The sequence below is a fragment of the Eurytemora carolleeae genome, unplaced genomic scaffold (assembly GCF_000591075.1).
Source record: "Eurytemora carolleeae unplaced genomic scaffold, Eaff_2.0 scaffold162, whole genome shotgun sequence".
Classification (NCBI taxonomy): Eukaryota; Metazoa; Arthropoda; class Copepoda; order Calanoida; family Temoridae; genus Eurytemora; species Eurytemora carolleeae.
Window position 1 is genome coordinate 214,615 of NW_019396133.1, and position 18,056 is coordinate 232,670.

The 18,056-nt window shown below is 35.4% G+C and overlaps 1 protein-coding gene across 1 annotated transcript in view; it reads left to right on the plus strand.

Moving 5' to 3' along the window:
• The window catches only part of LOC111695924 (uncharacterized), a 35,882-nt gene extending 17,894 nt beyond the window's left edge, over window positions 1-17,988 (plus strand). The window contains exons 2-15 of the mRNA XM_023465399.1: window positions 1,429-1,498; window positions 1,984-2,075; window positions 3,368-3,946; window positions 5,211-5,392; window positions 6,081-6,136; window positions 7,117-7,904; window positions 8,069-8,413; window positions 8,612-8,661; window positions 9,166-9,691; window positions 9,832-9,906; window positions 10,320-10,937; window positions 11,237-12,641; window positions 15,153-15,310; window positions 15,816-17,988. Coding sequence (XP_023321167.1) covers window positions 1,490-1,498; window positions 1,984-2,075; window positions 3,368-3,946; window positions 5,211-5,392; window positions 6,081-6,136; window positions 7,117-7,904; window positions 8,069-8,413; window positions 8,612-8,661; window positions 9,166-9,691; window positions 9,832-9,906; window positions 10,320-10,937; window positions 11,237-12,641; window positions 15,153-15,310; window positions 15,816-17,742 — 6,810 coding nt within the window. The 5' untranslated portion in view covers window positions 1,429-1,489 and the 3' untranslated portion in view covers window positions 17,743-17,988. The remainder of the gene's footprint in view (window positions 1-1,428; window positions 1,499-1,983; window positions 2,076-3,367; window positions 3,947-5,210; window positions 5,393-6,080; window positions 6,137-7,116; window positions 7,905-8,068; window positions 8,414-8,611; window positions 8,662-9,165; window positions 9,692-9,831; window positions 9,907-10,319; window positions 10,938-11,236; window positions 12,642-15,152; window positions 15,311-15,815) is intronic.
• Window positions 17,989-18,056: the final 68 nt, after the last annotated feature.

Below are 18,056 nucleotides of genomic sequence, written 5' to 3' on the forward strand. Positions count from 1 at the left end.
GAGGCTTATGGCGTCCGGGGGTTCCCTCTTCCAAGGAGGTTGCTATAAAATGGGTGTTTGGTAGTGAAATGATCTAAATAATACATTATTCCTCAATTATAGTTTTTTTTGGACTGCAGTGCCATGGATGGCTAGGACAGGCTAGGGGGGAGTATGCCCTGAACAGCTAGGGCTGTCTACTTATCTCCCTGTTTTCCTTTTATCTCATTAATAATATTGTTGATGCCATTTAATAAAGTTAATTTTTTATTCTTCTCCTCCTCCATAGGAATTTATAAAAGCCGCCACCATGATGGAAGGCAACAAATTACGTTTCAAATTATACGCCTGAAATGTTTACCTAGAAAAAGAGAGGCTTTAGGGCAATTTTATGTTAATTTTGTTACAAGAAATCTAATTGATTTAATTCAAATAAAACTAAAGGTTTACACCATTTGAAGATTTAACATATTATAGCTCATTATTAATATGTAGATGAGCTGAATGTTGGTAAAACATAAATTTAATTTAGCATTACATTTTCTTTAATTAACTTGTGGGTGCAGTTTGTACTGTTTCAAACATTAATCTTAGATAACATATATATATCTATACAATCTGTAGGCTGAGTAAGTGATATCCTGCCTTATTATTTTAAATTTGAAATGCGGTAAACACACTCCTAATAATCACAAAATCAGTCAGATGTGTTGAAATCCAACAGGACATAAGTGAAGATCAAACTAACTTTATCCTTGTTTCTCCTTCTCAGCATTGCAGAGGGTAAACTGCAAAAGATAACGGAGGATAATTGGAGAGATGTGCTTCTAAGAGAATGGATGGTGAAATTTTTCGCCCCTTGGTGCCCTGCCTGCCAAACCCTGTAACCGAGCTGGGACGAGTTCGGTGGACGGACAGACGATCTGGGAAATGGAATTGCTTAGGTTAATGTAACAGAAAGTCCTGGACTGTCCTGAGGTTTATGGTTACAGCTTTACTAACTATATTCCACGTCATCACCTATGTTGAAAGTGGACGAGTTTAGAGGCGGTCTTCGGTTGGAAGTCCCCGGACTCCCTCTTGATGTCTTTGGGCTCACACTTTTTCAAACTATACATTACTGAGTTTGAGTGCATAGTCGACGTTCAAAATCGTGAATTTGGGTGGGTATGTTTTCAGAATCGGTTTTATTTATAATTATTAAATAACGACGACGAAAAATAAAGTAAAAATTACTCAAGTAAAATTTGATGCCAATCGGTCTAGGGGTATTAATAATGATCGGATATTAAAACAACTATTTTCTCAAAAGATTAATAAACATACTTATATACTTGACCGGCGTCGGAGAATTTATTATTGATTAGAGAGGAGGACATCGTGAAGCCAAAAAAAAAACCAATTTTTCACATTTCTTTCACATAAAATTTAAATGGATTTTTTTTTCAGAAACAGATGTTCAGTGTGCAGTGACGTGCACTTCTGTGATTTTCTGCGTCTACCCTTTACAATGGAGCAGGTGCATTAAAAAAAGAAATATTTTTTTTAAATATTAAAGATTAAGTTAAAAACCTACACAGGTTCAAACACGTGTATTTTGATATATACGAGTACATACGACATTATTTGACCTATATTAAAGATCCTGACAAAGATATTCTTGTTGTTCTGTTGTAAATTGATAGATTTTTTATTATGGTTTCTTGAATAAAGTCTCTTGTGAGTTTGTGCAGATGAGATAAAAAGCATGTTTAATAGCAGAAAACAGCTTTCTTCCTAATTGTTGTACAGAGGGGGGTGAGGTCACTTGAAAAAAACGTTGGCAGCAGTGGCTTATATAGGAGTTTGTCTATTTCTTTGTAAGGGGGCTCTTCATCCGTTGGGACTTAAAACCCCCTTGAAAACTAATTTTATTGATCCAGGGGGCAGGGGTTGAGTCCCAATATCCCCCTTATGTTTATGACTCTGGTTGGCAACTCCTGAAATAAAATTTACTGTACCTAGGATGTGTTCACATGTATCTGTGGGGTGAGGTTGGATAAAGAAAGTCTGTATGGACATGTGGAAACCAAACACTTGAATGAGGCTATAGCCAGGTATGATCACTCAACAGGGGTATGTATTTCGATAATTAACCCCCCCCCCGCCTCTTATAAGACATTAACTGGCAAGTTTGTTTCCCATTTTTGATAATTCTTTCCCAAAAAAATAAGTTATTTCTCCCTATTTTGTCAGAAAATAAAACTCAAATCACAAAATAATAAAATGAAGGGGGGGGGGGGGTATTTTTGAAGGAGTGCGAGCAAGTTTTTTTTTAATCTGAAATAAAATAAGATTATTCAATATTGTTAACAATCTTGTACAGCCATCTGATTTTATACCAACTTTAACTATTTAAGAGACTGTAGACATGATTTCAAGTGAACATCCATTACAAGAGAGGCTTAGCATATTCACAACGTTACCGTCTAGCTGTTAATTTATAAATTTCTTAAAAAGTACTTGCGGAGATATGCTTTATATAGAAGAGAGTGTATAATGTTACAGGATGTTAAACTGTTCCTGATTTTAAAAACGACATTATCTTCCTTTTCTGCTCAGAAAATGGTATAAAGGCTACCGTTGTAAATCATACATGCAACTCTTCAGATGGTTGCCGGAGTCACCTGAAATTACATCTATTGCCCCTTTCATGTGAACTATCTATTTATCAACCTTTCAATCAATCAACACAGTCCCCCCTAATCAAAATTTACTTTAAAGAAATGATCTGGGGCAAACATAGCATTTTGGAATGAATAGATTATTTTGATAATTTCATTACCAAAACTCCATTTTAAAGCCGTATCTTTGTTATCCAGTGTATAAATTTGAATTTTTAGTGGGGTTGCCGATTTGATATTTTTCGATTTGAGACCTCATTATTGTGGTAAAAGAGTTAAATTATCAAAATTGTGAATCTTTATTCATGTTCTTTCACAGTTTCTCCTTCTAACTCATCCTTACTCAATTTATTCTCTTAATCCATCCAAAAAACATCCTGTATTACACAGCCACATTTTGAGGAGTTGCGCATGCTCATTTCTGAAAAGCGGAGGCTTGGTCTGCCTAGCAAGTCTGGGAGACTTGTGTCTGCATTGCTGAGGCTTATGGCGTCCGGGGGTTCCCTCTTCCAAGGAGGTTGCTATAAAATGGGTGTTTGGTAGTGAAATGATCTAAATAATACATTAATGTAGTAATTTTGCAAATATTTTGCAGGGACAAGTTTTTTGGATTTGCACACCTAGTCTGTCAAAGTACTACTCTTAAGGATTCCAAAATGCTTTGGCTTGACCCTAGATCATTTCTTTGGAGTAAATTTTGTTTGATTGTGTCATATTTATTTTAGTTTTGCACAGAAGATCTTAGACTTAAAATCCTCTCTTGCTCCACAACTAGTCGATGGTTTACAGCCTGTTGCTACTGCCGTACCTGCATTATTAGATGCTACATATAAACATGATCAACTTGTGAATGCTACTAAGCCCCTTGACGATGTAAATGCTGTAAATAATCATAAGGTGTCCATACCCTTAAATACTACAAATCATCTTGATGCTTCCCGACATGTAAATGATACAAATCACGATACTGATACCCAATATGAAAATTCTATAAATCACCAAGATGACCCCATACCTGTAAACGATGTTTCTGTTCCTAAAAAGTTCCAAGAGGAAGGTTTAAACTCCAGTAACCCTCTCAACCAGAAGGAATCCAGGAATATCAACAACAGTTCAGCTCCTAGTTCAGATGCTGTTCAAGTTGATTTCATTCATCCTCCAGGATCTCGACCCAGCCTGCAACCTGTAGAAGAGACTCCTGAAGATCTAGAGGACGGGGAGGAGGACGAGTTGACCATCTTGTCCTCTCCGGAGGACGAGGATGAGCTGGATCCTCCAATATCTATGAAAACTGGAAGATTCAGGTCAGTTTTATCATTATAAGTTCATAACTGGTATCACTTTTTTTACAATTATTAAAAATTTTAAAATTATTTAAAGCTTTAGTAGTTTTTTTACCATTGTTATTAATCAATTTTGATATTATTATCTTGAACTTTTTCACAATTTAAATTTTCTGAATTATTTTTTTTGGGATCCCTTATTTTCTACAAAAGTATTGCTTTTGCCTTTTATTTTATTAAGATTGAATAACAGAAGCACAGAAATTAGCAAAATTGTAAAAAGATAATTTGCAATTTTCAGTTCTAGCCTAATCTTTAAGGAAAAGTTGTTTTTCAATGGTTCTTAAGGTTTTTAATTAAACAGCGCATATTGAAAACTTCAGAATATACATTATACAAAGAAGAAAGGAACTAGAGAATTTACATAACTTTTTCTAAATTAGACCAGAACTGAAAATTGCGAATTTTCTTTTTACAATTTTGCGAATTTTCTGTGATTCTGTTATTCAATTCAATAAAGTTTTAGATTTTGAAAGAAATATTTTGTATACACATTTTTGCCATTCTGAACTTTCGACTTTGTGAGAAAAAAAAGTTCCCGGATTTTTTTTTGAGCTATTAAAATACCAAAATAAGTAAAAATATTTTTAAAAATATTGAAAAAACACCATACAGGAGAGTTGCACAAAAAAGGTACAATTTTGCACCAAGCACCGCTAATTACACTTTTTGACTCACCCTGTGTGTGAGATCTTCATTAAATTTTTGAAAATTTTGAAAATCCCCGAATTTTTTTGTGAAAATCCGCGAATTATTTTTGTTTTGTTTTACGATGTACACAAAGAGAACATGTTCACAATTAATTTAGAAGATGGGCGCGAAGCGCCCTCTAAGGCTAGTAAATATATATTTTAACATCTAAAATGTATATTTAAGCTGAAAAAAGTTGAAAATACTATATATATAAAAGGCAGTCTCAGGTCAAACAACATTTTGAAGCTCAGATTATTATCAGAAAAATGTATGGTTAGCGTCCTGGAAGGCTGGAAGCCTAGTATGTTTATGTATACATTTTTAGATTTTTTGTCCTTAACTTTGTTGGCGATCGTTTCCCCACTGGATTACTAAAAGCAGAATGTCATTAAAAAGACTTAGTAGCTTTATTCGCGAATTGTAAATCCTTATTTAAATCTCAGATTTGTATAAGTCCTGATGAGACTGGTCTTAGGGTGTCCCTAAAAGTCTGATTGATCATACGCAATTTATTAATTGATTGAAATATCAGGTGCCCTGAGTGTAAGTATGCTGATTCTAGTTGTAAACTAGTTCAAGATCATCTAGAGAATATTCATCCTCTCACCTCAACAATCTCCAGGGTATCCAGGAGACTGATCAAACAAGAGATGAGCATTAAACTAAACGCTGTACATCTTTACAACCCAGAGCAGATTGAAATTCTTAAGCGCGGTGAGTTTCTGTAATTTTTAAAAATAAATATTTTCATATATAATCAATATTCATAAGACGGGGTATGATTTAATATCAATTTTTTCCCCTTTATCTAAAAATAATTTCAGAAGAAATTCTGCGGCAACGCTAGGCACTCCAGCTATTATCATTTCTTAAGAATGTTTGCCAATTTGTTCTGGTAAAAATAGGGTTTTGTATGAAAAAAGATTTTATGGCCCTTTATATTGTTGATAAAAAGGTTGACCATCATTCGATCTATAATAACTCTTAGCTCATATTTCTATATTTGTATATATGTTAGTTTTTTCTTCAAAAAACAAATATTTTTTTCAAAATTCGATTTTTTGTATATTCCACGGGCAACGCCTGGCACTTCAGCTAGTGTGTTAATAAAATCCATTCTTAGTTCTTAAAGTACTTACGCCTTAAGACACTTATTTACATTTTATAAGTAACATTTTCCCTAATGGAAACACTAAGATATTTTCCTTAATGTATACTTAAGCTTAAATACGAAAGAGTTCGGAAGTTTACAATAAGCTGACCGCTGAATCATATTAACACCTAATCAGGGCCAAGCGCTGCGGGTGGATTCACGAATGGGTTGATCATAGCTAATATATTTGGGAAAGTGTCACTTGGGATGATCATTTAAGAAAATTGTAAGTGATTTCGTGCATTTTAGGCATTAAGAGAAACTTTGAGCAAGAATTTGGTAATCCTTCTTCAAGTCAAGATGAGGTATATATATCCTTCTTATTCACTCTTCCCTAGATTGAAACAGAAGGTATTCTGTTATGGGGAGTATGTTTTTTTTGTCTACAAATCGTATGCTGTATGTTAATGCGCCGCGTTCTAAAGAAGGATTTGGGATTCCATTTCGGGTTCCCTTTCATTAATCACATTCCTATGATTGATTTATTGATTGATTTAGTGTTTAAATTCGCCTAATGTTTTTGACCTGTAAATTCCTCCTTTTTAATCTCAAGGAGTCTAGATGGTGGAGCGCTAGGAGGTAGCGCCTTTCAAATTGAGTTCGATGTTTTTGTTCATGTTTTTTCTTCATATTTTTATTCAACTACAAAGCACGAGATTATACAAATAAAAATCACAATTTACTATTTAGTTTTGACCCACCTAACCAGAGTAGGTTGTTTTAATTGGTTGGCCCATTATAGCGAAGAAGAATTGTTGATACGATGTTAACATGTTCCACATTGAATTTTCTATCAGATTTACTTGACTTTATGTACCCCTTTTATTTAGAAATACAATAATAGAATGGATAATAAAAAGGTTCAAATGTTGAGGAAAAAATGAAGAGATTTTTATTAAATTTTCAGTCAATTTAAAGTAAGAAAGGATCCATATATAATATAGATATCCAATTGTTTTTTTAATCACTTGTTGATTTATGCAGCACAGGCAAATAAAGAAATTGTAAGAAATTAATGCTTTTTAATAAAATTCTATAAAAATATTTTCCTAAGTTCCTCATTGTTCATTTTCAAAACTTTAAATTATGTCGACAGTTCATGAAAGAAAGGAGCTAAGCTTGAGCTCAGAACCAGATTTAATGAATAGCGAGAAGTAGCTGAACAGCGCATACATAGTTCAACCGCTTCTCTTGTGCTGCAGTTTAAGCTGAAGAGAATAAGTTCAACTTTGTCTACGTGGTTCAATCATTCATTTAATCTGGTCCTCCTCATGAATTTATTTAGATTTATCTGGCTGAAAGGAGTTCCTTCACATTGCCTGACAGAAAGCGAAGACGACATTTAAGCAATACCCGCCCTGAAACTCCTTCCAAGGAGGTTTGGATTTCTAACTCAACTAAATCCAAACTTTCTGATCCAAGTTTTATTTCTCCAAATCAAAATTTCAACTGGGGAGAAACTGGCTCGAAAACTCTAGAAACGCATTCTTCTAAATATAGCTCAAAATTAGCTTTGTTACCTTCAACAAGATTTCGTTCCAAATCTCCCCAAATGCGTTCTAGGAATCGTTCCAAATCTTCTTATTTGGCTTCACGCTCCACTAGAAATGGGTCCAAATCACCCCAGACGTCTTTACCGTCTACTAGATATCGTTCCAAATCACGTAAGTCACCTTCAGGTTCCACAACAGATAATTTCAACTCCCCTGAAATATGTTATTCTACCAGAACAAAATCCGCAATTTCTCCAACTTCATATTCAAATTCTGGTAAAGGCAATCTACCATCTGTTTTAGCACCTACAAATTTAGCTGAAAATGTCAACAAATCTCCGAAGGTTAGGAAAAGGTCTATTTCTATCAGGTGTTCTAAACCAGATTGTTTAATAAATCCTTCAAAATCATCAAATGCATCCAGAAATCGATCATCATCTCACAAAACTCCATTCTTTTGTATACCAACTTCCTCAGTATCTCCCAAAACAATAACCTCTGTACGTTCAAGTCATGCTGAAATATTACAAAGTGCTCCGAAGAAAATAAATATCCAGAGAACTGGATCTAGTCTTGCAAGGTAACATTTTTACATATTAAAACAAACTTCTTTTAACGAATGTATATTATTTTTTTTTTAATTCCACCTACCTCCGCTATTACAGTTTTGTTTGATTTTATGGAAGAGCATTAATTCATAATTACCTCCAAATTTACAACAAAATATCTGTCTTATCAATTCAGGGATAATAAAGAACCCCCTCTTCTAGAAGATGCCTGGTTGAATCCACATGAAGGGTCAGGTTCATATAAAGATGTTGAAAGTCAATCTGCGGAAAATCTAGTCCAAGTCAAGATTCATTCTGATACTCTTTCAATCTCTGTACCCGTAACAACCTCATCTCGCACTGCCAACGCCTCTTCATCTGCGAATATCTCACGGACCGTTGCTACGCCTGAACCGATCAGCCCCCAACCGCATTCAGAACCCATCTTAGGGGACAAATGGTCCCCTAAGATGGGTTCGATAAATCTTGTTCCTGATTCCGGGGAGTCGGATCTGGATAGTTCTATGGATTCACCTCAAGGGTAATATCTATTTTATAAATTCCAATTTTTAAGTTTTTTTTCTCATTTCTGAATTCACTTTTTTTTAAATGCAGCATTTCTTCAGAAATTCATGCTCATTAAAATTTTTTTCCATCCTAAGAAAATATTTTATGGTAGTAATGATGGAGTAGATTAGAAGAAAAAAAAATATAAAACCCATATATGAACATTTTTTAGATCACCCCGACATTCATCAGATTCAATAACCAGACACAGGAACCTACAAGGTATCTATTAAAGTGCTTTTAAATAATAGTTCAATGAGAAATTTGTAAATTATTTTTTTCCATTTCATGATCTGAGTTCGTTTCCCTTTTTTCTATCTGTCGACGGTCTATTTAAAACATAAAATCTTTCTTGTTTGTTTAATTTCTTGTGGTTTTTTAACATTTGTATTATCGATTTTGATGGTTATTATATCGTTAGAACTGGCGAGGGTCAATCCAGACCGAAATATATTTTCAATAAATGGAACTAACGTCTACCTTGTTTACTCTATAGAGGTTTGGTCCATCATCATCATCGAATTTTAAATGGGGTTAAAAACAAGTTTCACTAATTTCTTATTAGATGTGGCTGGCAATCTATCTTGACCAAATCTAACCTGAATTTAGAATAATTGTGAGTGGTTTTTGTTTTTGTTTTTTATGAAAGAGAATTAGGAGGGCCCTCGTTTCTAATGTTCATGCTTGATATGATCATAGTATTTGTTAACTAAAATGAACCTTTAGATGACGACATTGCCGGAAAGGTAGCATCAGACTTGTCTTCGGAGTGGACTGACGAAGAATGGATGGAAAATGATGATGCAGGAGAAGGAGTACAAGGAGTACAAGGAGTACATGAAGATAAATACGCTACTGAATTAACTACAGAGGATGCTGTTACAGCCCTTGTAGAGTCTTCAAACCCTGGATTAACTCATGAGGAAGATGTTTCAGCACCTGGAAATTCTTCGAATCCTAAATTAACTCATGGAGAAGTTGTGTCAGTGCCAGGAGAGTCTTTAAACCCTGAATTAACTTCTGGAGAAGCTTTATCAGTTCCTGGAGAGTCTTTGAACAACGAAATAACTCCCGAAGACGCTTTAAGCCTTGAAAATAATGACAAACCCAAGGAGCTTAATGATAGAAACAAAGTATCAAGTCCTGATAAAAACAATGGTTGTGAAGAGGATGGGGATGTTACGGAGAAACTCAGTGAACCTCAGCTTGATAATGCAAAAGATGAAGAAACAGAAGACGGCGAAAAACACAGGTAAATTCTAGTTGATTATAAACTTTATGATAATAAAAAGCATCAATTATTTTCATCGAAATCTGACATTGATTTGTTAGTTTTTTTATTAATTGTTTTCAGTTTTCATAATTCTGTAAAATTGATTTTGTTGTTGTCAGGATTGAGAGCTACTTGCAGTATGTAACCAATGTAAATAACATGTACCTCAAATCAACACTTGACTCAACTTCCAGGGAAAATCTACTGCCTAATACAAAGAATAAAATTCAATATATGTTGACCTTTTCATGTCTTGTATTTTCATATAAACTTGGATTTAATTCACTACGCTACCCTCTATACCTAGTAGAACTTCAGCATTTATAACTCTTTCTTTACCTTCGACCCTTTTTATTTTACATCATTATTTATTAAACTAAAACACTTTCTCAAATTTTCCTATTGAAGTCGGCGAAATTTTCAAAACTTTTTTAAAAATAAGTAACATGCTTATTGCTTAAATTTTGACCGTCCATAAACCAATTATAGGTCAAATGAGACCACAAATATCCAATAAACAGCTGTTTCGATGGTTATTGGATCTAAACACCCAAATATATATTTTGCAAAAGTTATTAAGTATTTAAACAGTAGTATTTTTAAGCAGAACTCACGTACGCCTTCGCAACATCGGGATTAATAAATCTGACACGGAGACACAGATAAATAACCAGCAGTCTGGAGTGTCAGCAGGGGAAGAAAGCTATCAGCTGTTTGTGTCAGCCTCAGAAAGTGTAAAGCTGGCTAGACGAGGAACGAATAAAGTCAAGATTACGAAAGAGATTAAGAAAGCTGGAACAAGGAGTAAAAAACCAAAACGAAACCTTCTGGAGGAGTTAAGTAAAACTAGTAAAAGCGCAGACTCATCGCCGGTTAAAACAAAACCAGGCCGGGGGAGGCCACTCAAAAAACCTCCGACCCCCGTCGCCTATCCTAAAAAAGAAACATCTTTTATTGAAGGAACTAGTTTTGATGAGCTACTTGATGCTGAGGAGGATGACACTGATCTGAATCCAGACTGTGAGCTGGAGTACACAGAACCAGATCTTGGTTCCTCCCTCCTGGCACATCTTGCAGTACGGTCTATAGGTTTACCACCGGAGAGATATGATCAGAAGGAGATTGAAGCTTTTATCACGACGTTCTTCCCGTTCTACAGGAATAGATTTAAGGAGTGGGAGTGGAGAGATCTTAGCTCTCAACTCAAGTTCAATCCGAATATAAGGTTAAGCCACTCTTACTTTAATAAATCGATCCCCCTTCTCAATTGTAAAGTTTTATTACATCTCAAGATTGATGTAATAACAATTAGTTCAGGAACAAGTGAAACGTTTCTTCTTGGATAGGGGGAGGGTTAAAACATTGGACTTAAACTTTCAAGCTTTTATTAGTCATCAAGTGTAAAGTAATATACCTTTTCAGCAAAAATTCATGACTTTCCTCATAAAATCGTTTATTTCTCCCCTGGTTTTTTCCGATTCTGATGATTATGATAATAGCAATTTCTAAGATAAAATTGTTTAGGAAAACCAATTATGTGATCAACAACCTTAACCTGGCTGTGGTGAATGAGCATAGTGGAGAAACTAGAACCTGTCTTCATCCTTTGTTCCTGGAGAGAATGGTTCAATCCTTCCTGGAGGACGGTGAGTTTTCTCATCCGTCCAGTTCCAATATGTTAGAGATGAGTAGCCTGGATCAGATGTATCTAGGTCTAGCTAGACTAGGATATCCGGTCAGCTTGAAGCAGGTCAAATATTATCTGTTGTTCGCAATACCGTCGTTTATTCATGAGATCAAGAACTGGGAAGCAAAAATTCAACCTCTTCTCATTGGATCAAAAATTGTTGATGCCAAGGACGGTTTATACTCCATTTCTCAAGGATATCTCAAGTATGTGACGGACAAGCTTGAAACCTACTTTAAGGAGAACAAGGAGAAATGTTTAGCTGCGATATCTTATCCGAACCTGTTCTCATTTTCTCAGCTCAGCTTTACCCCACCAAGAAGATATTCAGAAGAGGAAATCTCTGCTCAACACTCCAATGATGTTGCCATTGAAAATTCGAAATCCATCTCCGACGACTTAAATTTTTTACCTACTGCCCTTGATGCTTCAAAACCTAAAAACTTGGAAGGAGAGAACAATGATATATCGAAGAATGTTGTATTTGATCAAGGTACTACAGAGAAACGGTCTGGACAATCCAGTGAATTACTTGCGGAGCAAATAAAAGATAACAAGCAAGTGTTTGATGAGGATAAGAGGATGTTGGATGAGGATGAGAGGGTGTTGGATGAGGATGAGAAGATGTTGGATCAGGATGAGAAGATGTTGGATCAGGATGAGCATATGTCAGATAAAGAACTAAATCTAGAAACCAACTCGCAGTTCAATGACCTAAAACAAAGAAATAATGATAAATCGATCCCTCAAACCACTTTTAGCACAACACCAAGTCCTTTTATCTCACCGTTCAAACCTATTCCTCTGGGCCAAGGTTTGAGCATTCAAAAGGTTGGGCCAGCAAGAGAGCAACAAAAATCTTCCAGAGATCCGTTATTGTTGATGCCTGGTGACATTATAGCCTACGTCATTTCATGCAACCAAAACATCAACGTGAAATCTATCGGAGTTGGAATGAAATCTCTGATCCATTCGATCTCAAAGAAAGAGATTAATGCCATTGGTAAAACTATCCATCCTTCTGCAGGGGTATTCGTTCAGGTCGGAGAAAGTTTTTTACCTAAACCTATCCTACGGATTGTAGGAGAATGTGTGTGTAAACTGTGGATAGCAGAGAATAAAGTTGAACTCTTGGAGCAGGGTTGGAGTAGGGAGAACCTGGAGAAATTAGTCCCAGGGTTGGATAACAGCAAAGAATTTCTCTTTCATATGATTCAAGAACAAGCGGCCGTTTTTAATCAGGTATATTTAAAATATAGTTTTTAACTTTTTTAAAAAATATTCCCCCTTTTTTCCATAGAGATTAGGCATATTTGCGCGTAGCGCAAAAATTAATATTTCATTACTTAGTTCCTAAAGATCACCCTGTAATTTGTTTGTGAACTTCGTACTCTCATCCGCAAAGTATTTTTATATTTTTGTTTCGAAGCTTCAAAATCATAGTCAACCTCACCCCTTGCAACCCTTAAAAAAACCATACAAGTTTTAGTGACAGTGGGTGTAGTTTTAAATAACTTTCCATTTACAGGTTGGTATGTCTGATTCACAATGGTACCCTTTAAATCTCTGTAAGATAAAAAATGAAAGAGCTAGTTCCCAGTTTTTCCATCTAACCTTTTTTTATTGCAGCTCCCAATAACAGCAGAAAACCCACGAATCTTCCTCATAATTAATCCCATGAAGGACTATTATTATTATTATTATTATTATTATTATTATTATTATTATTATTATTATTATTATTATTATTATTATTATTATTATTATTATTATATAATAATCAACCTACTGACAGAGTACAATGACCTGTAGGTTAAAATACAAGGAAAACAGGACTGAGCTCCTCCACTTACCCTGGTCTATAAGGGATCTAGTGGTTCAGATCTTGAATCAATTTGTTTAGGATTCAATATGTATGCCAGAAATGCGTGATACTAGGGGTAAAATAAAAATGTGCTTTGAAAGCACTTACAGAGAGCGGTACACACCTCCGTAGAAAAACATTTTTGTTAAATGAAGTTCATAAGATCAGGACTAGAGGGTACCAAAGTGAATTGGGTATATAGGGCTTAAAATTGAAGGTTTCTTGGAATTATGTCAATACTCCCTTTCAAGAGAGTGTCTGGCTAGACATGGTAGTTGAGCTGAGAATGCAGTCTTGTAGAGAAATTTTGTAGGATTTATTTGAGACCTGTCAAACGTTTTCACTGTACATATTTGTTCAGCAGGAGCGCTAATTCATTCTTGAAATCCTCATAGATTATTCATTTTAGAGGGATGATTTTGAGATTCGTTTTTTATTATAAAATAACGACGACAACAAAAATCCAATTTTTAGGGTGTACGCCTAATTAGTGATCGAAATTCCTAAAATGAAATCAAATTGAATTTTAATGAACTCTAATGACCTCTAATGACCTCCAATGACTTCCACAAATTGAAAATATTTCAACTATGGCTTTATGCATATCAAACGAAAGCTAGGAACCCCAGGAATACAGTAGCAGCAACAAATCCAGTGTTTGACCTCTTACGACCTCTAATGACCTAAATGACCTCCAAAAATCAAAATGTTTTAACTATGGCTTTATGCATATCAAACGAAAGATAGGAACCCAGGAAATGCCGGAGCAGCAACGAATCCAGTGTTTTACCATCTAATGACCTTAAATGACCTCCAAAATAAAAATGTTATAACTATGACTTAAAGCATATAAAAAGAAAGCTACGACCCAGGGAATACAGTAGCAGCAACGCATCCAGTGTTTGTCTTTCTAACAACCTTTAATGACCTCCAAATTGAAAATGTTTTAACCATAGTATGTATTTCAAATGAAAGCTAGGAACTAGAGAATACAGTGACAGCAACAAATCTAGTGTTTGAACTTCTAATGACCTACAATGACCTTTAATAACCTCCATGAAAATATTTAAGTATGGCTTTAGGCATATCAAACAAACATTAGTAACCCCCAAAGAATCGAGTAGCAGCAACAAATCCAATGTTTGACTTTCTAATAACCTCTAACGACCTGTAATGACCTCCAAATTGAAAAAGTTCTAAATAAGGATTTATGTTTATCAATCAAAAGCTAGGAACCCAGACAATACACTGGATTTGTTGCTGCTACTGTATTCCTGGGGTTCCTAGCTTTTGTTTGTTATGCATAAAGCCATAGTTAAAACATTTTCATTTTTGGAGGTCATTTAGGTCATTAGAGGTCGTAAGAGGTCATTAGAAGGTCAAACACTGAATTTGTTGCTGCTACTGTATTCCCTGGGTTCCTAGCTTTCGTTTGATATGCATAAAGCCATAGTTGAAATATTTTCTATTTGTGGTGGTCATTAGAGGTCATATTTTTTTTTGCAGAATATTTGCAGAATTTTTATAATTCTGTGAACAATTTGAAACGAAAAAAAAGAAATTCAATATAATGATAAAAATAAGTATTGATTCTAACATTAATTTATTGACAAATTTCTATTGAGAAATATGTTGCTCTTAACATCTAATTAGTTTACTGTAGAATTTGTGTAACATTTTTCGTCATAAATTATTTAAAAATTTAAAAAACGATTCTCAAAATCAATTCATTAAAATGGACAATCTATGAGGAATTTAACTATGAATTACTGAACAAATATGCACCATAAAAACGTCTGATAAGTCTCAAATGAATTCTAAAAATTTTATCTGCAAACTGCATTTTCAGTTGAACTGCCATGTATTCTACCTTTAAATAAATATTTTAGGGTGTATGCGAGGAGTTGAATCCTAGCACTATTTTCCATGATAAAAAACTAATCCTGGCGCTAGCTGCATTGTGTACCCAGAGTAAGGATGGAACTGCGGAGTATTCAGCTGTCAACAATTTCATCCATCTTCATTTTCCTTACTACAAACTTTCAGGGTAGGACAACACTCTTATTTTCAGATATTGTTTAAAATCTAGAATTTACTTCTCTTATGCAAGTCAGTTAATTGTTTATTAGAGGGTGGTAGATTAATTCAATCTTCAGAAACTTCGTTCTTTTGATTTTCTTTCAAAATATTAACTTCAAGTAAACATCTTAGCCATGGGCCGTAAGTTCTTAGTCATATACTGATTTAGTATAGTCATTTCAGTACTTGATTCGGTTGGTTCTTTTGATGTCCCCGAAACTCTGATTTGATTTGATTTGATTGGATTCGATTCGATCTAGTTATAAATTGTTTTAAACGTTTTTTATTATTATACTGAATCTGAACCTGTTCTGTATGCAAACCTTTATCCAGCAAACAAATACTTTTTCAACTTCTACGAGGTTCCAAAAACACTCGTGTTAGCGATTTTTTTTGCCGAAATTTTTGTATCCCTGTTCTTTCTTTAGTTTTTTTTCTTATTCTGAGAACTATAATTCACATTATTGTTTCAGGTTGAAGTTTGATTCGGGTCTGGATCCTAACAAACGAATCCTTGTGGATCCTTGTTTTTCCGAATATTGCAGCACATACTTCCAACGTATTGTGAGATCTCAAAGAAAACTTGCATGCTTTTTTCAGCCGGAAATATTAAACCTCCTTCTCCCCCCGGAACTAACGTTTCCGGTCCAAACAGTTTACGATAAACCTGGATTGAGTGAGGACCTTCTGGTTAGCCTAGCAGTTCTCCAGGTGTCAGATGAGTACGGTTGGGCGGAGAGTTCAGAGATAGAAGGGTTTATTACCCTTCATTTTCCGTTCTATGGGCACAGTTCAGATTCAGAAATGAAATCATTTATTTCCTCTCTCTCAAGTTCTAGCAGTGGGTTGTTCAATATCAGGTTTCATCTTGGTATACCTGGAAACAATTTCAGGATCAGAATCAAACCAGATTGTCTGCTCCGGGTGTACACCCGGCTTTTGGAGGAGTTTGAAGCTGGAGATAACTCTGAGAGGATGATGAGATCTCCGGAGATGATGAAAACTATCCTGAACCTGCATCCTCCTGTCTGGAAAGATTACTTTACTTTGAAAGAGCCAAGTAGAGGATTAACCGTATCCAAACATCTACTGGGTAGTTCGGCGAATATTCAAGAATCCTCCTTATCCGATCATGGTGGTTACCGCTCCGGTTCCAGCCAGCCTTCACACAACCCTGAAGTAGAACACTCTCAACCTACAGCTTTAGAAGAAATTCCAGAAAGCAGGTTGCAAGAAGAAGAAGATGAACCCCTGTTTAAACCGGATCTAAATATTCATGTTATAATTGGCTTATCCCTTCTCATCACTAAGCTAATAAAGAATGAAGAAGAGGCAGGGGAGGAGGAGAAGGAGGATCTGATTTTGAACCAGTTTACTTTATGTGAAACTTTTACTCTCCGATCCCTCATAAAGGCCCTGGAAACAGTATTCTCCTACTACACTCTCAACTCAAATAAGAAAGAATTTGTCCTGCAGTTCCGAGATCTAGGAGATAATCAGATCCTAGAATACTATGAGAAAGGTCAAGGAACATACTGCCTGCGAAAATCTATGTGTGAAGGAGTTTTTCAAGAGATGTTGCTGGTTTCTCTAAACCCAGGGAAGATTGTACCTGGTTTGATGAGACCTGATTATCTCCGGGTTATAACATCCTCCCGTCCTTCACTCTCTGACTCCATGTTGGTAACAATCGCCCTTCTCAATCTTGGAAACTCAAGTGAGAGGTGTGCCGTCTCAACTCCGTCCCTAAAGGCCTTCATAGGAGAACACTTTCAGTACAGGACTATCAGTTTACAAGACGTGGGCTGGGGAAAGGATTCTAAAATGTGGACCTTGCTTGCTATGCTGGTAGATCATGACATTTTTAAGCTGGAGAAATCATATATTTTATTCAAAGATTCGGTGGACATCAACCTGATGCATCGGAAGGTTGAGGAGACTTTAAGAAAAGTTGAGGCGCATGGTTTCATTAACCTCTCTCCGCAGATTCTTACGATATTCCGGAGAACCAAGTTAGAACCACCCTTTGAAAGTCCACCAATCCCCTTGGATTATTTAGCTGCATTAGCTCTCCGAAACCTGGCAGTAGAACCAGGAGCTAATGTTGAGATCTCCAAGATGTGGAGTTTCCTTGCAACGGTTTTCCCGCATTTTCAAACCACCTCACCCTGGCCTGAGCAGGAACTGTATCATGGGGTTGGATTCGAGGGAAGAAATAGATTTCATGTTTTTAAGGAACAGGACGAGATATACGTGGCTCTACCAGCATCTATAGCAGAGGAGGTGTATGATGAGATGATGGGATATATTGAGAGGCATGAGAACAGTATCCGGGAGTGCATGGAGAATGGAAACCTTCTCTGGAATATTATGAATGGAATTATGCCAAACAACATTTAGCTAATTACAGTTCAAATCTTCAAATTTCGAATTATTGGTTCACAAATCAAAATTGTGGTTTTGCAGGTTTTACAAATCAATCTTTGAAGTCGCATGCATATACATAAAAAAGTTCCCACTAAACTTGTTAATAACAAAGAAAAAATCTGAAATTTACAATCTCTATGGGGTTCATGCTTTTTGGTTTTAAAATTACGAGGAACTGCACTGTAAGCTAAATTTCAAGGACCCCCCCCCCCTGACTAACGAAAGAAATGACGTGAAAACATCGAAAATTATAAAACTTACTTAATTTCTAGAAAACTTGTCAGTCT